The 20,060-nt window shown below is 44.8% G+C and overlaps 1 protein-coding gene across 2 annotated transcripts in view; it reads right to left on the bottom strand.

Moving 5' to 3' along the window:
- LOC122789112 (serine/arginine-rich splicing factor 7-like) overlaps positions 1–20,060 on the bottom strand; it is a 431,411-nt gene that overhangs the window by 372,502 nt on the left and 38,849 nt on the right. For both annotated transcript variants that reach the window (XM_044056355.1, XM_044056433.1), the window contains exons 3-4: positions 2,096–2,272; positions 38–106 (exon numbers count right to left, since the gene is read on the bottom strand). In XM_044056355.1, the coding sequence (XP_043912290.1) occupies positions 38–106; positions 2,096–2,272 (246 nt within the window). The remainder of the gene's footprint in view (positions 1–37; positions 107–2,095; positions 2,273–20,060) is intronic.

The raw sequence follows: 20,060 nt of genomic DNA, 5'->3' as shown, positions 1-20,060 counted from the left end.
TTGTAATCAATCCATTATACAAGGAACCAGCACTTACCGGTCACGACTGCGGCTCCTAGATCTTGAGTAACGACGCCCACGAGATCGACTTCTTGACCTAGATCGGCTGAAATGGAGAAGGCACTTATTCACTATCTGTTAAGCAGACAGTTCATAAGAAAATGAAAAAAAGTAGAAATCTATGTATTTTATATTACTGCATATGAATATTAGCCGTAAAGGTTTCCAAAACATGCAAGTAAACATACTTTGCATAATTTACAATACAGCAACAATAGACTTGCTGAGAGCAAAATAATCAAGTTCGAGAATATATGTATTTATGCCGGTTTTAATTAGTAATTAAAATCAGACCAGCATCAATAATTAGCCAAATTTTAAATGAAACAGAATAAAAAAAAAGCTACTACTGAAAAAACCTTCAGAGAACAGACTAGTCGCCTCTCTGAACGAAGCATGATCTAGAAGCTCTAGGAGACGTAGGCAGACTCAATTTATCTCAGCCATGTCTTGGAGCAGAATCTAGTAGATCTTCCATTAGAAGAAACCCCAAAAACCAGGATACAAGAGATGCTTGATTGAGGAATACTATAGTTAAACTCAGACTACGATGGGCTGAGTCGGATCTCTCCACCTCTAGCAAACCGAGGTGCCGTTTAAGGCTGGCTTGATTGGTGAAATTTGATCACAACAAAACAGGCCAAATTTTCTGCAGATATTCTCAAAATGTAGTTTTTTTTTTTTTTTTTAAATTTTATTTTTTAAAGTCAGGCTGTCGCAGAACCTCTTGCAGCAGAGGGACTGGTGTATGTGATCAAACAAGAAGTCTGAGCTCGTAGAGGCCAAGTTTGCTAGAAGGCCAATAATCATGGCGACACATTCAAATGCAGCACCCTGAAAGGTTGGATCAGTTAATCGTTAGACAAAGAAATTAAAACTGTTAACCAATTTTACACAATCGTTCGATTCCAAGATAGGAATCTAACAAACCCCGCTTCATTTACTATAGTAACTCTTAGAAATTTCATAACAGTGCTGGCTGCACATTTACAATTCATATTAAGCACATCATTGCAAGTACCATCAACTGGACAGAACATTAGCATCAACACACAATAAAAACAGTTAATGATAAACTAGCTGCAAAACTCCACCAACCATACACTATATAGAGAAAATCTATTAATTCACTTTTTGTATGATTAAGGTAGCCTTAGCATTTCCCCAAAATGTATTAAATAGGTTAACAAACCTTGACTTCACTTTTACAAAAGCAAACTTTAAAGACATTACTTGCGTTTGTGAATTAAATTGTTGTACAAACTTTGCACCGAATGCTATACAATCAACCAATGGCATTTCAGAACTTCAATGCAACCAAAGTATGCACAGTTACAGTACACCTCGGGTAAGAGAGACCTGAAGGGTGCAAATGTTAGCTGTATAGCAAGTTGCAGGATGTACCTCTGCACATACTATACTAGCATAGGGACAGCAAGCCAAACAGAATAAAAAGGTTTGCTTTCAAGGATGCCCTTTCATTTTTACCCACCAAGTGTTAAATTTACAGCATTGTTAACTCTTGGCAAAATACAGCTTCATGCACTGATATGCCACATGTGGCTTAAAAGGATAACAATGAAAAACATGTTTAGATAAATGTAAAGTGTAAGCATCTGCAAATGCTAACTATGGAATGTTTTTAAATAAGCAAACTGTGATAAACAATTCATAAGTTAACATAAAAAAAAAAAAAAAAAAAAAAAAAAAAAAAAAAAAGAAAGAAGAAGTGCCTAGTGACCACAGCAAACCTGATTGGACCTTTCCACATGTTAACACCTCAGTAACACAAATACATTCACCTGTTATTAGATAAGCAGTAATACTAAGCTCATTTAAGATTGCTTTGATAGTGTTTCTAAGCTTAAAACACCAGAGGAAAATTAGTGCCAAGACTCCTCAAAGCTGCATTATTCAGAAAAGAAATGCATACAAGTATATTAACAGTGCAAGTAGATAAACCCATTTAATGCAACAAGCTCAAATTTAGAAATTTTAAGTAAATGAATTAGTCATTTTGTAGCAAAGAATATACCTGGAGCGTCTCCTCTTGCTGTAGCGGTAGCAATCATATGCATAGTGACCCCGCTCACCACACTGGTAACAGCGATCTTGTGGATCAAATCTGCGCCTGCCTGGGCCACGACCAAACCGAGACCTGCGACTCATCCCATTAGAAAGTTCAACTCTAACTCTGGAGCCACAGATTACCCTAGAAAGAACAAATTACACAATGGACATTAAACTAAGCACAACCAACTAAGACACTGTCAAAACTTTTATTTAAATGAAGCACGATCAAATCAACTGGCCACCAAATACACTACTGCAACAGCACCCAAGAGTACTTTGGCCATCTGCACTTTAAGTAAAAATGTAAAACACTAAAAACTGTTTTCACAGTGGGGCTATACCTCCACACTACCTTTTAATCAGTATCTAGGTATAGACAACATTATGTTTTATAGAGAACAAAGTATTCCTTTTCTTTTCACTACAGCGTGCTCAAGTCCTCAGGTTTAGACTTTCAAGTCCATCCATCTCAGAGAAGGTTTAAAATTTCAGACTAGTCAAAATACAACCATATGCATGGTAGGTGTTAACACATCTGCATACATGCATTTAAATCTATATAATATGCATATGAATGCATTACATACGTATACGTGTGTGTGATATATATATATATATATATATATATATATATATATATATACACACACACACACACACACACACACACACACACACACACGCACACACACACACGCACACACACACACACACGCACACACACACACGCATATATATCTATAGCCAGACCACACCACAGACAGGAAACCCATGCATAATGTACACCGAAACTGTGTTGTGTGCATCTACCCTACTACTACAAAATCTGAAGACTGACAGGATAAAGAACTTAATAGTACATTTGAGGAACACATTATCACACAGTATACAACATATGGATTACTCACCAGTGCACTTAACTAGTTAAACGAGTTTGACAATAGCTTTATAATACCCCTGACAATGTCAGTTATGCACAAGTATAAATGTTAGGAACCAGCAAGACAGAACTAAAATGCAGGTGCTTCAAGTTTTACTGGAACTAAACCAAACAGATATTTTGGTCCACAATTAAGCACTTCACCAGTATAATTACTGATTGTATTATTTTATATGCTGGTTGCTCCTTGCTGGGCTCTTAAGTGTCACCTACCTCTTCCATCATTTACTCTGGGGGCATTCTACCTGCAAGAATGCCCGAAATCCACAGGTCTCCATCCCTCCCATCCAGGCTCAGTGGACTGCTCCTGCATAAACATCCAAGAACTCTGTTGTCCAACAGGGGCATCAGTCTGGGTCATCTTCAGTTTTTGCCCTTGCTGGCAAAGTTTTATAAGGTGGTACTACAGCACAACCTGTCCTGGTAAACTAGGTCCTAGTGGAAGCAGCACGGTTTAAAAGGCCCTCAAGTTAATTCTCTATATTCAACAGCAAAAAGGGGGTGGGGGGTGTTGTGTTGACCTAGGGCAGGTACTTAACCAGGACAGAGAAAACAGGTAGAGGTTTAGGAGACTATGTAAACCACTAATTAAGGGATGCCCATGGAATAAAAAAAGTACTGGTGCGAGGAAACTGCTACTTCAAAGTGCCTATATTTGAACATCTATAACAATGGCATATTCCCAACAATACTGTACAATGTTCTTTACTACACTCAACAGAAGCAGTAATTACTTTTTGAATACTTAAAAACCCTGCACACTAGTGGGTGGCTGGAGTCAGTATCCACAAAAATGCTGTGGAAAATCCCACCTGGGCTGCAATGCCCAAACTGTAATGCTTGGAGAAAGTAGAAATGACAAGATAGTTCCTTGCAGGACAGACTCTGCACTGACTTCTCTGAGAAAGGCAGTGGTGGCCACACTGGCCCAGGTACAATGAACCCTAACAAGCTCGGGTACAGTAGTACTACCAAGAAAAGACTGGCTACCACACTGCATCTGCTACTCAGATAGTGAGCACACACTACCCTTAAAGGAAACGGGACCAACAGGACTTTAAAATCTCATTGCCTGTGGACACGCAAAGAAAGAGGAACCCCCTCTCCCAGTTTTAGGGATTTCAGCCAAAGGAAAATTCTCGCACATCAGACGAAAGTGGGATTAGTACACAGGACAGTGTTCTGTAGAAAAGTAACAGTTCTTCACATCATGGTCTGCAGTTCTGAAATAGTTAAGGAAGATGCCACATACAGAGTGAGAGAAGGGGGGGGGGGGTCATCATGACATAAGTGTGGAAGCAACTGGTTCAAGAGAGGGGATGGTGGAGCAGTCTCTCTGTGAAGGTTTCGAAGTGTTGAGAAACTGCTTTACTTCCAACTGGGAATAGAGCAGTATCGCTGGACAAGAGAGATGATATGGTTAAAGTATACAGCCTTTAGAGACGAGATAATCCCGTTTGTTGAACTGACAGGTAAGGGAGGACCAGGCATTTGTTGTACATGGGTCCACAGGAGAAGACTTTTCCACTTAGATTGTTACAACTTCCCTGTAGACAAATTCCTAGCCTCCCTTATAATATTTAACACATTCCTCTAATGTGCAACTAAAGCAAGAAGGTTGCTAACTCACCCAAGTTGACAACCTCAAAGTATTCAGAGGTTGGTGTGGATTAATGGCCCTTGTTCTCTTTTAAGAGGGCTACACACAAAGGCAACATCACCAGCTCTGTTGTTAACATGGTCAGTAGCAGGTAGAACCAATGTATGGACCTTATGAAACAAGGCGCACTAATCAGCAGTATGGAAGAGACCCGAAGGCAAGTCTAGACTGAATGTCTTTTAAATCAGCTCATAGAAAAGTTTGACTTAGGAAAGACAGAAATAAAACATCAGAATTTGTGGCATATCAAAAGTATGAAGGAGACAATATAATAAACTTTATTGCCTAACTCAAGCTCATGTCTAGCTTAGAAAAAGATTAAATATTAAAAGTAGCAGGGTCCAGCCAACCTGCTGAAGTAGGTAAGCATGTAGTAGCATGGTCCAGCTCACCTGCTGAAGTAGGTAAGCATGCAGTCAGATTTGACAATGATCATTCCAGTAAAGTAACAAGTACAAGAAAATCCTGTTTACCACTGATCAAGGAAAAGTACAGTTGTGTACACTTACCATAAATGTAGATGTGTATTCACTGTTGCAGTCATCACATTTGGGTTGTCTGCTTGCAGTAGCCCTCAGTCGGCCTGAGAACAGTCTTTGGTCCTGCGTCGATTGCTGACCCTTCTTCCATGACGTCAGGCTCCAGCAAGAAGGGTATCTGAATTACAGGCCCTCATGGCAGTGAAGTGATTGCTAAAAGGAAAGCTGTTTTCCAAGAGAAGAATTTTTTAAATCCACAGTGGCAGCCGACTCAAAAGGAGGAAGAGTGAACTTAATGTCCCAGGCTGGAATTGGGGCTCTCCTGGATGGTCATGGATTTTTGTCCCCTCTGAGGAACTGCTTAAGCAGTGGATGAGAGAGGAGGGGAGGTTCTGTGTAATAAATGAGCTGAAAAGGCTGAGGCGTGAATTTTGATGGAGGAGAAAAACAGGCCCTTGTGAAGCATCTCAGTTAAGTATTGTAAAATCTGAGATAAATTGAGCACTGCTGTGCTCATCCCTTGAGATTGGTTCCAGGAAAAGAATCTTTTCCATTTTTCAGCATAAGACTTTCTAGTACTAGGCCTCCTTGCCTCAAAAATGATATCCATCACTGGTTTACTGAGGGATGGTAAAGGAGAGATTAGGTAATTAGTCAGGCTGTTAGATTCAGAGTATGAAGCTGAAGGTGCAGAATCTGGTTCTCCTGCTGAGACAATAGGTTAGGAGTCTGAGGCAGATGCCATGGGGCCAACAGTGACACACTGCGGAAGAGGGGGTACCAGTGCTGGCGGTGGCCAGTCTGGTGCAATCAAAATCGTCCTTGGTTTGTCTTGTTTTGATCTTTAGTAGTGCTTTGGAGAGCAGAGGCAGAGGAGGAAAGGCATAAACTGACATGTTTTCTAGCTGAAGGACAGAGCATCCACTTTACAAGCTTGTTTGTGGGAGTCCTTGTCCAAAATTTGTCCAATTGACAGTTCTGGGGGGAGACAAACTGGTCTATATCTGGGCTCCCCCATTTGCTTGCCAACATGTTGAAAATCCTTGGTTCCAGCTTCCACTCGTGTGGGCCCACGAGGTTTCTGTTTAGTTCGTCTGCCAGTGTATTTAGCTTTCCTGGCAGGAATTGAGCTTGTAGATGCACTTGGTAGCTCAGGACTGTGTTCCGCAATGCCATGGCTAGTCTGCATAGGGAGTAAGAAGGTGCACCCCCTGCTTATGTACCACATAAACAGTGGTGTTGTCCATCTTTACCATTAACTGTCCTGGAAGAATGTGGTCCTTGAAGGCTGTCAGAGCATGCTGTACAGCTATTTCTTTTTGAGTGATATGCAAGTGCAATTGACTTGGGTTCCATTTGCCCTGAATGCACTTCCCTGCCAGGTGAGCCCCCCCATGCATAATATGATGCATCCGTCAGGGTTTAGGCGGCAGGGTGTGGTGTGAATGGTGGCCCCTTGTTTTGGTGGCAGGCCTCTGCCCACCAAAGAAACTCTAGGCCAAGGCAAGGTATTACAGGAATCATTGCTTCTAGATCCTGAGAATGTTGACAACATAGGCTTTTTAGATACCACTGCAGTTTCCTCATGTGCAGTCTTGCATATGGAACCAGAAGAATGCAGGCGGCCATGAACCCCCAAGGCTTGTAGTATTTGCCTTGCAGATAGTAGGGTTTTTGTGGCCACTTGTTTGAAGTAGGTTGTCAAACAAATTTGTTTCTCTGACGTGAAGAAAGCCATCTTGGAAGTTGTATTCAAGCTTGCTCCCAGGAATACGATTTGTTGACAGGGTACCAGGTGTGATTTTTCGTTTATGGTGTACCCCAAACAAGTCAGCACCCTTTGTACAAAGGCCAGATGATTAAAAAGTATGTCCTGGCTTTCTGCCGGAATTAAACAATCGTCCAGGGATAGGTATATTTAAAGGCACTTTATGAATACCATGGGTGCAGTAGATAAGTCAAAGGGCAGGGCAGAGAACTGGTAGTGATTGTAGCCTGCTTTGAAGTGTAGGTATCTTCTGCAAGATTCCCTTATTGGGATGTGCAGGTATGCTTCCTTTAAATAGAGAGAGAGTGTTACCATCCAGGCATCTTCTCCTAGCATAGGAAGCAACTGGTGAAAAGTCAGCATCTTGAATTTTGGAATCAGCAAAAAGGTGTTTAGAGTAGACAGGTCCAGAATAGGATGCCATGAATAGTCTTTTCTGGGTACCAGGTAAAGTCTTGAGTAGAAACAGTGTCCTTTTTCCTCTTCTTGTACAGTCTGAATAGCCTTTATGTTTAAAAGAGAGAGTATTTGCTTTTGAGACTCTGCCCAGTGATTTGGGGGTAGATCTGGCCAACCTTTTGGCATTGGTAGTGTGTGGAAGTGAAATCTGTATCCCTGGGACACTATATTTAAAGCCCATTTGTCCTGGGTAATGAGTTCCCAGTTTTTGGCCTGCAGACCAATCTTTCCCCCTAAAGGAGCATTCAGTTGAAAAGTGCTTGGAAGTTTTAAAATCAAGTCATGGAGACAGTTTTCCATAGGTGGGAGTCTTACTACTCCCAGATTTGGAAGCGGAAGCCCCCCACTAGTCTTGTGCGTACCCTGGGACTGAAACCTAGGATTTCTGCTGTGTCTGGGTTTGGATAGAGAAGGCCTGGAAGGGGCTGGAAAGGAACAATTCTTAGAGGGCCAATGCCTACTAAATCTTGGAGGCTGAACTTGTAAGAAATCTTTAACAGTTTGCATAAATTTAGCTTTACCCTCAATCCTTTTAAGAACTTCCTCCGCTTTGTTGCCAAACAGGTGGTCTTGATTTAAGGGAGCATCCAACAGTTTAGCTTTAACATGATCAGGCAAAGATTGCTCCTTAAGCCAAGCATGCCTTCTTAGTACAGACCCAGTGACAGCAGCCCTGCAAGAGGCCTCTAAAGAATCAAACCCACACTGCAAAGTATATTTTCCAACCTGTTCAACAGAATGCATTAAATCCTGCAATTCCTTATTTTCAGCAGTCAGGAATAAACATAATTTTCTGTTTAAGCAATCTAATAATATGTTGTTGCTACTTTAACATATGAAACTGACAGTTTAAGGCTCTAATGGCCAAGGTTGCAGAAGTGTAAACCCTCCTTACCCCCATCTATCCAGCGCTCTATTGTCTCCATCAGAAGGGGTAGGGTTTTTGGCAGTAGAGGCCGCAATGCCCTTGTGTCCCTGTGAAATAGTCTCTGGATCCGCAATAGGATTTTTAAAAAGGAACTTGTGAGAATCAGGAACTCTGTAATATCTGTCAGGTTTTCTGGAAGCAGGAGGCAAAAAAAAAATCAGGGGCCAAACTCTATTCCAAAAAGGAATCAACAATGTCTAGTACAGGAGGTATAGCTAAAGGCCTATGCTGAGACAAGAGTAAGAAATCCCCAAGCCTCTTTTTCGAATCAGAAAAATTCTGGCTTTCCCAAGTGGAAATGCTCCCTTAGTGTGTGTGCAAGGTTTCGCCAAAAGAAAAATCTTCTGGAGGGGAAGCAGAGGGAATAGAGTCCTCTTTATCAGAATCCTCATAAGTAGATAAGGGTAAATCCAGATCAGAAAAATCAGAATCCTGGTCAGAAGATTCATAAACAATTTCAGTCCTAGGTCTCTTAGAAGAGGGTGGTTGGCTTCCCCTGATTAAGTTACAAGATCTTCAGCCATTTTTACCACTTGTTTTTTAGGCATAGAGGCCTGAGCATGCAGCCAGGGCTCCGGTTTTCTAGGCATGGTTCGAGGTTTATGCCTTAAAGAAGGAAGCATTGGTTTAATATGCAAGTCCATAAGCATGACTACACCCTTAGAAGCCAGTGCCTGCACAACGGCTCTGGACCCCATCCAAAGTAGAGACATCCGCAGGTTCCACAGCTGAAGCATCTCGCGGCATACCGGACTCCAAATGGGCCTCAGTAGGGTAATCGGATGGCTTACCGATGACATTTCTGGATAATTGAACACAGAACCTAAATATTTAGAGGTGAAAATATACTGATGGATAGTGCATTGATTAAATAAAGCACAAAACCGACAGCAAGGTATGTTGTGGTCAGGGCCTACGCAAGGAATACAGTACGAATGAAAATCTTAGAGAGTTATTTGCTTTCCACAAGAAATGCAATTAACTTTTACTGACATCGGTAAGGAGCAAGAAAAAGTTTCCAAAGCTTTAGTTGAAGACTTGGCTTCTGAAACTAAAACGAAAATTTCAGGAGTCGACTGATCGGCACATGCGAACTGCTTCGGGCACCGCACGGCAAGAAAGACTGATGGAATGGCACTGGCTGCATGTTTTATACCCCAGACATCATGGAAGAAGGGACAGCAACAGACACAGGACCCAAGACTTTGTTAATCAGGCCGACTGAGGGCTACTGCAAGCAGATATGTGATGACTGCAACAGTGAAACACGAAGAACATCTTAAAAAACATTAAAGCCGCTTTAATGTTTCTTACAAAGATCAGATTATTCCTTTCTGAATAAAAGAAAAATACAGTTGTGTACACTTACCATAAATGTATGTTAGAGTGTCTTCACTGTTGCAGTCATGACTGTAGGGTTCTCCCCTGCCAGCAAGCAGTCCTCGGTCAGCCAGAATCCCAAAGTCTGGGTCCGGCGTCGAATGTTCAGCCATGCTCCCTGACGTCAGAGCGCCAGGAGTACAAAGCTGACAACCGACGCCATGTTCTCCAGTTTTTCTTGCCCCAGATGTCCCAAAATGAGTAAGGTCCCATATCCTTTGCAAATACACCTCAGAAGAATGGTGAAAAAAGGAACCACACAAAAGTAAAAATAAGAGGGGACAGGAGGGAGGGAAACCCAGACTGCAACAGTGAAGACACTCTAACATCTACATTTATGGTAAGTGTACACAACTGCACTATGTTAATCGTGTTTCACTGTTGCAGTCATGACTGTAGGGTAGAATCCCAAAGCAGAATGAAAGGGAGGTGGTCATAAAGTAGAAGGGGTGGCTAAAAGGCCCTGCAAGACTGCAGAAGCAAAGCCTGCCCTAGACTTAGAGTAGAGTGGTAGATTGTAGTGCTTAGAAAAAGTATGCACTGAACTCCAAGTTGCAGCTTCCAAAATGTCTTTGGTAGGAACTCCCCTGAGGAAGGCAGCTGAAGTGGCAGCAGCTCTGGTGGAATGAGTCCTTATACCCCCTGGGATTTGTTTTCCATGGTGTGAACAACAAAATATGATTCCATGAGCAATCCATTTAGAAATGGTCTGTTTTGAAATGGTTTACCTTGGGAACTTGAAGCACAAGAAACAAAACAATTGCTCTGATTTTCTGATGTCCTTGGTTCTGTCCAGGTAAAAACGTAGTTGTCTGTGTACATCCAAGGAAAGTAAGATCCTTTCCCCTTTATTTTGAGGAGTGGGGAAAACATTTGGCAAGTGAATAGTTTGATTTAAAGCCACTTTGGAAACCACCTTAGGCATGAAAGTAGGATTAGTCCTTAAAGACACCCTGTCTTGATGAAAAATATAATGTTCCACAGCCATAAGAGCTTGCAACTCTGAAACTCTCCTGGCAGAGGTCAGAGCTAACAGGATGGCTGTTTTCCAAGATAAAAACCTGATGTCAGAAGAGGCAGCAGGCTCAAAAGGAGGTAAGGTGAGCTTTTCCAAAACATAGTTGAGATCCCAAGCAGGAATGGGAGGAGATCTAAGAGGTCTTAAGTTCTTAGCTCCTCTGAGAAACTGTCTCATGAGCTGGTGGGAAAAGACTGGAGGGTCTGTATTGTAATGAGCAGAAATAGCAGAGGCATGTATCTTAATGGAAGAGAAAGAGAGACCCTTATGTAAGAGATCTGTCAGGTAAAGTAAAAATCAAAGGAATGTTAGGAAGAAGAGGATCAGAATCCTGAGCCTGCATCCAGGAACAAAATCTTTTCCATTTTCCTGCATAAGATTTTCTAGTGCTAGGACATCTGGCTTCTAAAATGACATCCATAACCTGCTTGGGTAGGAGAGAATGAATCAAAGACCCTGGATTAACCAGGCTGCCAGGCTGAGAGTCCTGACATGGGAGTGTAGAACCTGACCCTGGTGTTGGGACAGAAGGTTCGGAGTCGGTGGTAAAACCCAAGGGGGTTCCAGACATAGGTTTTTCAGAGTTGGGTACCAAAACTGTCGAGGCCAATTTGAGGCCATCAAGATTATCATCTTGGGCTTGTCCTGTTTGATTTTTAATAATACCCATGGAAGAAGACGAAGAGGCGGAAAGGCATATCCCGAGAGGTTTCTCCAACTGAATGATAGTGCATCCACTTTCCAAGCTAGTTCGTGGAAAGTCCTGGTGCAAAAAATCTGTAGTTGATGATTGAGGTGGGATGCAAAGAGGTCTATGTGAGGACATCCCCAGACTGCTATCATCCTGAATATTTCGGTGTCCAGCATCCACTCGTGTGGGTCCGAAAGGTTTCTGCTCAAACTGTCTGCCAGGAAGTTTTGCTTCCCTGGTAGAAACTGAGCTTGAAGGTCCAGACTGCAAGCTAGAGCTGTGTTCCATAGATCCATGGCTAGTCTGCAAAGGGGGTAGGAATGAGATCCCCCTTGCTTATGTACCACATAACTGTGGTGTTGTCTGTCTGTATCAGTAGTTGTCCTGGTTGTAAAAGATTCTTGAAGGCCAATAGAGCTTTCTGAACGGCTAACATTTCCTTTAAATTGACATGCAGGTGCTTCTGATCCTTTGTCCAAAGGCCCTGCAGACAGTTGCCCTGAAAATGGGTTCCCCATGCATAATCTGAGGCATCCGTGGTTAGTATCAGAGTGGCAGGAGGCAGACAGAAGGGTTTTCCTTTGTTTAGAGTACATGCCTTGGACCACCAAAGGAATTCCTTTTGAACACAAGGCAGGACGGAGATCAGTATGTCTAAACTGTGGCAATGCTGAGACCATACACTTTTTAGGTACCACTATATTTTCCTCATATGTAGTCTTGCATATGGTACGAGAAGGATGCAGGAGGCTATGTAACCCAAAGCCTGCAGGAATCTCCTTGCAGATAGCTGAGCTAAAGTTGCCATGGTTTTGAAAGTTGAAGCCAGCTGTAACTGTTTTTCGTATGTCAGAAATGCCATCTGGGTTGTTGTGTTTAGAGAAGCTCCCAGAAAAATTATCTGCTGTGAGGGTGTCAAATCTGACTATGTTTACAGTGAATCTAAGGAACTTGAGAAGATTCTAAACAAACTGTAGATGCTGGACTAAGACCTCCTTGCTGTCTGCCTGAATAAGACAGTCGTCCAGATAAGGGTAAATTTGAATTCCCTCGAGTCTGCAATAAGCTACTACTGGAGCCAGGCATTTGGTGAAGACCCTGGGTGCAGTAGACAATCCAAAGGGCAGCGCAGAGAATTGAAAGTGCCTCAATCCGGCCTTGAACCTGAGGCATTTCCTGCCTGATGGGAATGTGTAAATATGCCTCCTTTAAATCCAAAGTTACCATCCATGCATTTTTGGTCAACATTGGAAGTAGCTGCTGTAGAGTAAGCATCTTGAATTTTGGTATCTCTAGAAAAGTGTTCAAGACTGACAGATCCAGAATGGGTCTCCATGAATTTTGCTTCCTGGGGACTAGAAAGAGCCTTGAGTAAAAACCTTGTCCCATCTCTGAAAGTGGAACTAGTTCGATGGCTTTCATAGCCAAAAGAGCTTCCACCTGGTTTAAGGTCTCTGTCCATTGATGTTTTGGAAGATCTGGTCATCCGCTTGGCCTTGGTAGGGTATGAAAATGGAATTTGTAGCCTCTTGAAACCACATCCAGAACCCACTTGTCTTCCAATTTAGATGAAAAAGAGAAAGTTTTCCTCTGAGAGGGGCTTCCAGGCAAGAAGTTCCTGCAGCCCAACAGAGGGAGTCATCGAGTCTGTTTATGAGCTTGCGACCGGTCCTCTCCTCCCCTAGGGGTGGAAGCAGTCCACTGTCTTGGTCTATAAGAGGCTTGTGTTTGAGGCCTTCCTCGGGAGCGTCTGTATCTACCCCTCCGAGGCCTGTCTGAATTGGGAAAGGAACAATTTTTTGTAGGCCAATTCCTGCTAAATCTGGGTGGCTGTACTTGTAAGAAATCTTTGTTTGCATGGATTTTGCCTTGTCCTCCATCTTTTTAATCACCTCTTCAGCTTTAGATCCAAACAAAACATTATGCTGAACAGGAGCATCTAATAATTTAGCTTTTATTTCATCTGGCAAATTTTGTTCCTTTAACCATGCATGCCTTCTAATTAATAATTTTCCTGGTGGACGGTTTATGAGCCGCTACCAGAATAGTTTTCACTGGTGACGAGATGCCGGGAATCCTTGCCATTAGTGGAACTGGATCAACCAAGCCGCGTGCTTGAGGTTTACCAGGTTCGGTGTTGGGCACCCTGCTGGGTGCGAGATCAGATCTGGAATGGGATCCAGGATTAAAAGGTGAGGAGAGACTGAGACCGCAGGTATGGAAACCAGATTTGACAAGGCCAGAATGGGGCTATGAGGATAATTTTGCTCCCCAACCGTGCGGCTTTCTGAATGAACTTCGCCATGAGCGGAAGCGGGGGATAAGCATAGAGTAGACCGGGAGGCCAAGCATGAATCAGAGTGTCTCTGGGGCTCTCCCCTTCTGGGGGAAGAATTGCGAAGAACTCGCTGCATTTTGTGTTTTGGGAGTAGCAAAGAGATCACAGTGAGGCCAACCCCACTTGAGGAAAATCTCCTTCGCAACTTTCGGATTGAGAGACCACTCGTAAGGACTGAGAATTACTCGACTCAATTTGTCTGCCAGGATGTTGGATCGTCCCGGAATGTGCATTGCTATCAGAAAGCGGTTGGTGGATATCGCCCATTCCCAAATTCTCATGGCTTCGACAAAGAGGGTAGGATCTGGTCCCCCCTTGTTTGTTTATATATACCAGACCACTGACATATTGTCCGTCTGTATTGCAATCGTTCCTAGAGGTAGAAGGTCTTGGAGAGCCTGTAACGCTAGAAGCACTGCCCTCATCTCCAGAACATTTATGTGCAAGGCTGTCTCCGACAAGGTCCATGTACCTTGGATGGTTCTGCCCAAACAATGCCCCCCCCCCCACCCTAGGCGAGAAGCATCCGTGGTTAATGTGGCCTGGGGAGGGGGAAGCACAAAAGGTCTCCCTTGCCCAAGTTCTGGGGAGTGAAGCCACCAAAGGAGGGATTCCTTGCAAACCCTGCTCAGGGGGATGGGAGTATTCAATGGATGGTGCAACAGTGACCATTGAACTTTGAGTGTCCACTGTAATATACGCATCCTTAGGCAAGCATTGAGAGAGAGACCGATAGCCGCTGCCATCGAGCCTAGTGCTCTCAGGACCAACTCTGCCGGCGGAGCTTTGGTGCGAAGAAGAGCCAAAACTTGAAGTGAGAGGCTGGACAGCCTGTCCAAGGTCAAGAAGGCCCGAGAAGATCGCGAGTCTAGTCTGGCTCCTATGAAATCAAATACTTCCACAGGATGAAGAAAAGACTTCAGTATGTTGAAGGAGATGCCCAAACTGTCGGCAAGAGACAGAACATAGTCCCTCGCGATACAAAGTTGATGCCTGTTGCTTGCTGTGAGGAGCCAGTCGTCTAGGTACGGAAAGACCCTTATGCCCTGAAGCCTCAGGTGGGCCGCAACCACTGCCATGACTTTGGTGAACACCTTTGGGGCTGAGGTGAGTCCGAACGGAAGGACCCTGAACTGGTAATGACTGGCCCCTAGCCAGAAGCGGAGGAACCTCCTGGACCGTCTGTCCATTAGAATGTGGTAGTACGCGTCCTTGAGGTCTATCGAGCACATCTAGTCGTTCTCCTGCATTAAGGGGAGAATAGATTGTAGAGTGACCATCCGGAACTTTTCTTTGGGGACAAACATATTCAGGGCGGGCAAGTCTAGAATGGGCCTGAGGTCCCCCGTCTTTTTTGGCACCAAAAAGAACCTCGAGTAGTAGCCTGATCCAGATTGGTCTGGGGAGACCCGCTGGATGGCTCTTTTTTCTAACAAATTTGAAATCTCTACAGTCGCCGCCTCTCTGATTGGGTGGGACATCGGGGAGGCGACCACCTGAGGGAGGACGAAATAGGAAGGGAATGTTGTAGCCTCTGGATATAATTCGGAGCACCCATCGATCTTTTGTGATGGACTCCCACATTGACAGGTGCTTCGTTAAACGCCCCCAGACCATCTCCAGAGATGGGCAGTCGGGTAAGCCCTCGGGGCTGCTGCGCGGGTCTATCGGAGAAAGGCTCCCTAGACCTGAAGTTACCCTGCCCCCCCTCTGCCTCTGGAGGGAGCGGAGTCCGAAGCTGGATAGGATTGCTGAGACTTACGGAACCACAGCTTCTTTTGCCCCCTCCGATTCCTTGAGAAGGAACGTTGGGGGCTCGTGAAGCGGACTCAGATGGCAGACAGCGTCTTCCAGTCCTTCTCGCTTTGGACTAGTGTATCGCGGACGGTCCTGCCAAAAAGCAAACAGCCGAAGGGTACGTTCGCGAAGGACGCCTTGAAGGGTTCTGCAAAATTACAAAGGCGGAGCCAGGTGTGGCGTCGCAAGACAACACCTGCCCCGCTGGCCCGTGCGGTTCCCTCCGTAGCATAAGACAGTAGCCGCATGGACGTATTTGAGATGGACTTAAGAGTGGCCATACGAGTCGAGAACACTGTCTTGGCCTCGACCGACATGGACTCTGGTGGAGCTGCAGTGTATTCCTTAATCAAATCCCGTTGCAGCCTGATGACATGCGCCATATAATTCAGCGCCCTCAGAGAAGGTTGCCGAAGCAAAGGTCCGCCTTCCCTATACGGTCCAGCGCTCGGGACTCCTTGTCCGGCGGGTGGACAGTGGAGCTCTCCTGGGAGAGTTCTCCCTTAGTGGCAGCAGCCACCAACATGGCATCAACTGGAGACCCTTTAGCCCAAGCCTGCCTATCTGAAGGGGGGGGGGCTAAGGATTTTATCCGTCCGGCGTGGGATAGGCTCCACGGTGTCGGGCTCCTTCCAAGCCCTGGTAGTCAGGAGATCTACCAGGGGATCTGCCGGTGGGGACACCCAGGAGGTAGATGGGCCCGCTTCAAACTCCTCCAGGAATACGGACTCATCTGAGGAAGGTTTTTGGGCAGAACACCCCCCCCCCCCAATATGCAACATTTCCATGATGTCTCCAAAGGAGACATCCTCGGGGAGTGACCTCGGGGAACCTTCCCTTTTCCTCTAAGTCCGTATCTGTGGCGACGGACTCGGAGCCCACGTGCCTCCTTTTACACATCCGTTTACGAGGCACCTCTTCTGCAGGACTATCGGAAGAGGGCTCGTCAACGGCCTCTTGTTCCTCCGAGGGAACCAACTGGAGGGTCTGAGCAGGCTGTCCCGATGGAAGGTAGACCCGTATGCAGTGAGGGAGCGGAAGGATCCAAAGCCCGGGTCAGGGACCTGGAAGACCTAGACAGTACCCTCTCCACTACCTCGAACGCCGAGGAAGAACTACTCTCTTCCGTCCCCGAGAGCAGTCTCCTCGGCTCAGAGATAGGGATCGGTGTCGGAGCCGAAGCCGTCGGATCCGAGAGGGAGGTGCTCTCGGACATAGGAGGCGCAGAAGAGAAACCCGCTCCCACAGATCTGACGCCCGGCTCAGAGAACTCTGATCAGAGATGCTAGAGGGTATGGTCGGCGTCAAGAAGGCTTGGGCCACCGGCGCCGACAAAACCCAGCTCCGAAAGGGCCTGGATCCGAAGACTCCAAAACCCGGATCCGGGTTGAAGGAGAAATCGGGGCAAATATTGAAGCTGCACTCCCCCCCTGTGGGGGGGGGGGGCAAGAGCACCCCCATCTGCATTTGGGTCTGCAGAAACCGACGCATCATCCTGTCCATATCGGTGTCGGAGAGAGACCTAGTAGATCTAGAGGAGGTCATAGAGACTGGCCTAGAAGGCCGCCTCGACGACCTCGAGGGTGATCGGAGCTCCTCCTCCGGTGAGAAGCAAGGGGATCGGAGCACAGAAGGAGAAGATCTGGACACCCTCAGGGGCGATTAAGCAGTCTTCGATGGCGGAGCCGAGGGGTGAGGCTGGGCTCGCCTCTTATGTCGATGTTTCTCCCTGTGCTTTTCCCTAGAAGAAGACTGAACTTCCCTCGTACTCAAGGGGGATTGAGTCCCAGCCTGAGTTGAGGGAGTCAAGGGTGCCGAAGCTACCTGGGCAGCCTGCACCTTAGAGGGAGAGGAGGAAGAGGCCTCCTCCGGGGGAAGCAATCCAGCCAGAATATGCCTGTTCCTCCTGTCCCTCACAGCCCGGGGGTTGAAGGCTGCACAAACCAAAGCGCCAATCCCGAAAATAAAAAAGGGCAGAGAAACACTCTCTCAACACATACACTTTTAATTTGTCGAAATTTAAGAAAAAAATCACTTCCCTGCTACTAAAGCTCAGGAGCTCTTCTCAAGTTGCTTGTGATCAAGCCACGGCAAAAACGATCTGAGGTAGTGTGGTGGTGACAGGGGATTATGGGTAGAGGGGAGGAGCTAGGAGCTCAGATCTTGAAGCTTGGAAAGCTGCCGGTCAGATCCGAGACCCACAGGTTGCAGAACAAATGAAGTAGCTACTTCAGATCTTCTGAATACAACACAGGACTACAAATATAGATTTTTTTTACTCCAAAGAATAACTACAAATATTTTTTGACTCCACAGAAAGAGCAAGACAGTCACTTTAACCTCAGTAATGTACATATTTTTGAGAAACAGTTCAATAAGCTAAAGGATTTTTAAATATTTTGATATTTGACGCGATGTTCATAGGTAGGTACTAGGCTATCGGCACAAGGGCCTAAGTAAGCCTAGCCAACAAAGCTCTCTGGCTTACTCCAACCCAAGAAAGTTAATTTCCTGTGCCCCCGTCGAGCTGAGCCACAAAAGTGATCCCCGAGGTGTATTTCCCCATCCACTCATCAAGAATTTTCTTAAAAAGTGTTAATGAGGAACTTTGCTCGACATAGATGGGTAGCCTGTTACAGAGCATGGGAAGTCTCTGGGACAGGAGTCTACCCTCCAGCAAGTCCTGTTTATTGTGGTGACAAGGTTTAGGTCCCTAGGGCGTGTAGCTCGGAGGGATTGAGATTTTAGGTGTAGCATGTCCAACAGCTCTGTGTTTGACATAGCTTTATATGTTGGGCAGAGATCACCTCGGAGTAGGAGATATGAGCTGGAGTTTTTTGAGATGATCAGTGTAGGTATCCGTGAGGCCAGTAATTCTCTTTGAAAGGTATTTCTGTGGCCTTTCCAGTTGCTGCAGATGTCTTGTGAGGTGCATTCCAAAAGGGGCGTTATACTCTATAATGGGTCTGAGTGTCGAGTAGAAGAGCAATGACCTTTTTTCCTGGATGAGAATCCTTTTGTGATGAGGTGTGCCATGTAGAAGGATTTGCTGACTACTGTGGCAACGTGATTATCAAAAGGAGAGACTACTGTCCACCTGGGTCCCAAGGTCTCATCACACATTCGGTGTTAAGAAAACTGCCGCCTATCTGGTAGTTCATGGGTACAGAGTTTTTACCAAAGGGGATAACAATGCACTTTTTGGCATGGAGCTTGAGGCCATGGCTCTGACACCAGGCATCTATCTCAGTGAGGCCCTTCTGTAGGATGTCCACATCATTTGGGGACTCTACTATAGCTCCCCTAGTTTGCAGTCATCTGCGAACTTAGTTAGCCAGAGGCCTTCCGTGTTTGGTACCTACTTCTCAAAAGTACAGGCTAACAGGAGAGGTCCCAAGACTGAACCCTGTGGTACTCCACTTGTCACTGGTTTGAAGTCAGATTTGGAGTCTGCCACCTTTACAGTGTGGGTTCTGTCAGTGAGCCAGTTGGCAACCCATCTTGTGACGTAGGGATTTATACCTAGTTTAGCTATAATTCCAGAATGGGGGGTTGGTGTTGAAAGCCTTGGCGAGGTCAAGATAGGTTGCGTAAACCTACTTAGTCTACCGCTTTGGTGACTGCCTGAAAAAGTCAACCAGGTTCAGGAGGCAAGATCTGCCTTTCACAAACCTGAACTGGGTGGGGTCCAGAGTTTGGAGGTTACCAATGTCTTTGTTTACGAATTCCATGAGGATACATTCCATAGCCTTGCAGACAAGGCTCTTCAGGCTAACCGGGCAATAGTTCCCAGGATCAGTAGTGGCTCCCCCTTTGTGGAGTGGGATAACTGTTGTGCGCCATTCAGTGTTGAATAACTGTTGCTGTGCGCCATTCAGTGTTACAGAAGTTCGAGATACTGACACTTGTAATTTAATTCATAGCCTTTTGCGAGAACTATAAAATGCATCTCTTTACAGGATAAATATACATGTATACTGACTTTTATAATAGTTTAGTATAATATTAGCTGCAAGTTTACAGCTATCTTTAAATAACAAGAGTAGGACCTGAAGAGGTAGAGATCCAGTTATAATGCTGAATGAGCGAATTTATACCATTACATAAATAGGTATACAATATATACTATTTGTTGGATTTAACATTTGTGATTCATAGACTATTATGCAGCAATAAGGGGAATAGTTATACAACTAAAAATATCTATATATAGTGTATATTAATTTGTAAGTCACCGTATATTTCTGGCTAGTTTTTAGATTATTTTTTAGGTGTTTGTAGATACAGCGATAATGTAGTAATGTGACTATTCGCATCCATGTTAGGTTGTGTTTTATTAGCAATCTACACAGTAATCGTTGTAGAAGCTTGTCATTGTTATTTGAGTTTTAGTACTTTAATTTGTAGAAAGAATTCAAAAACCTGGAATGTTAAGATGGTGTCAGAAGAATGCATTAGAGTCCTACAAA

The sequence above is a fragment of the Protopterus annectens genome, chromosome 1.part0, assembly GCF_019279795.1.
Source record: "Protopterus annectens isolate FY-2018-M chromosome 1.part0, PAN1.0, whole genome shotgun sequence".
NCBI lineage: Eukaryota > Metazoa > Chordata > Ceratodontiformes > Protopteridae > Protopterus > Protopterus annectens.
The sequence above is the reverse complement of the archived record's forward strand: the minus strand, read 5'-3'. Positions and strand labels throughout refer to the sequence as shown.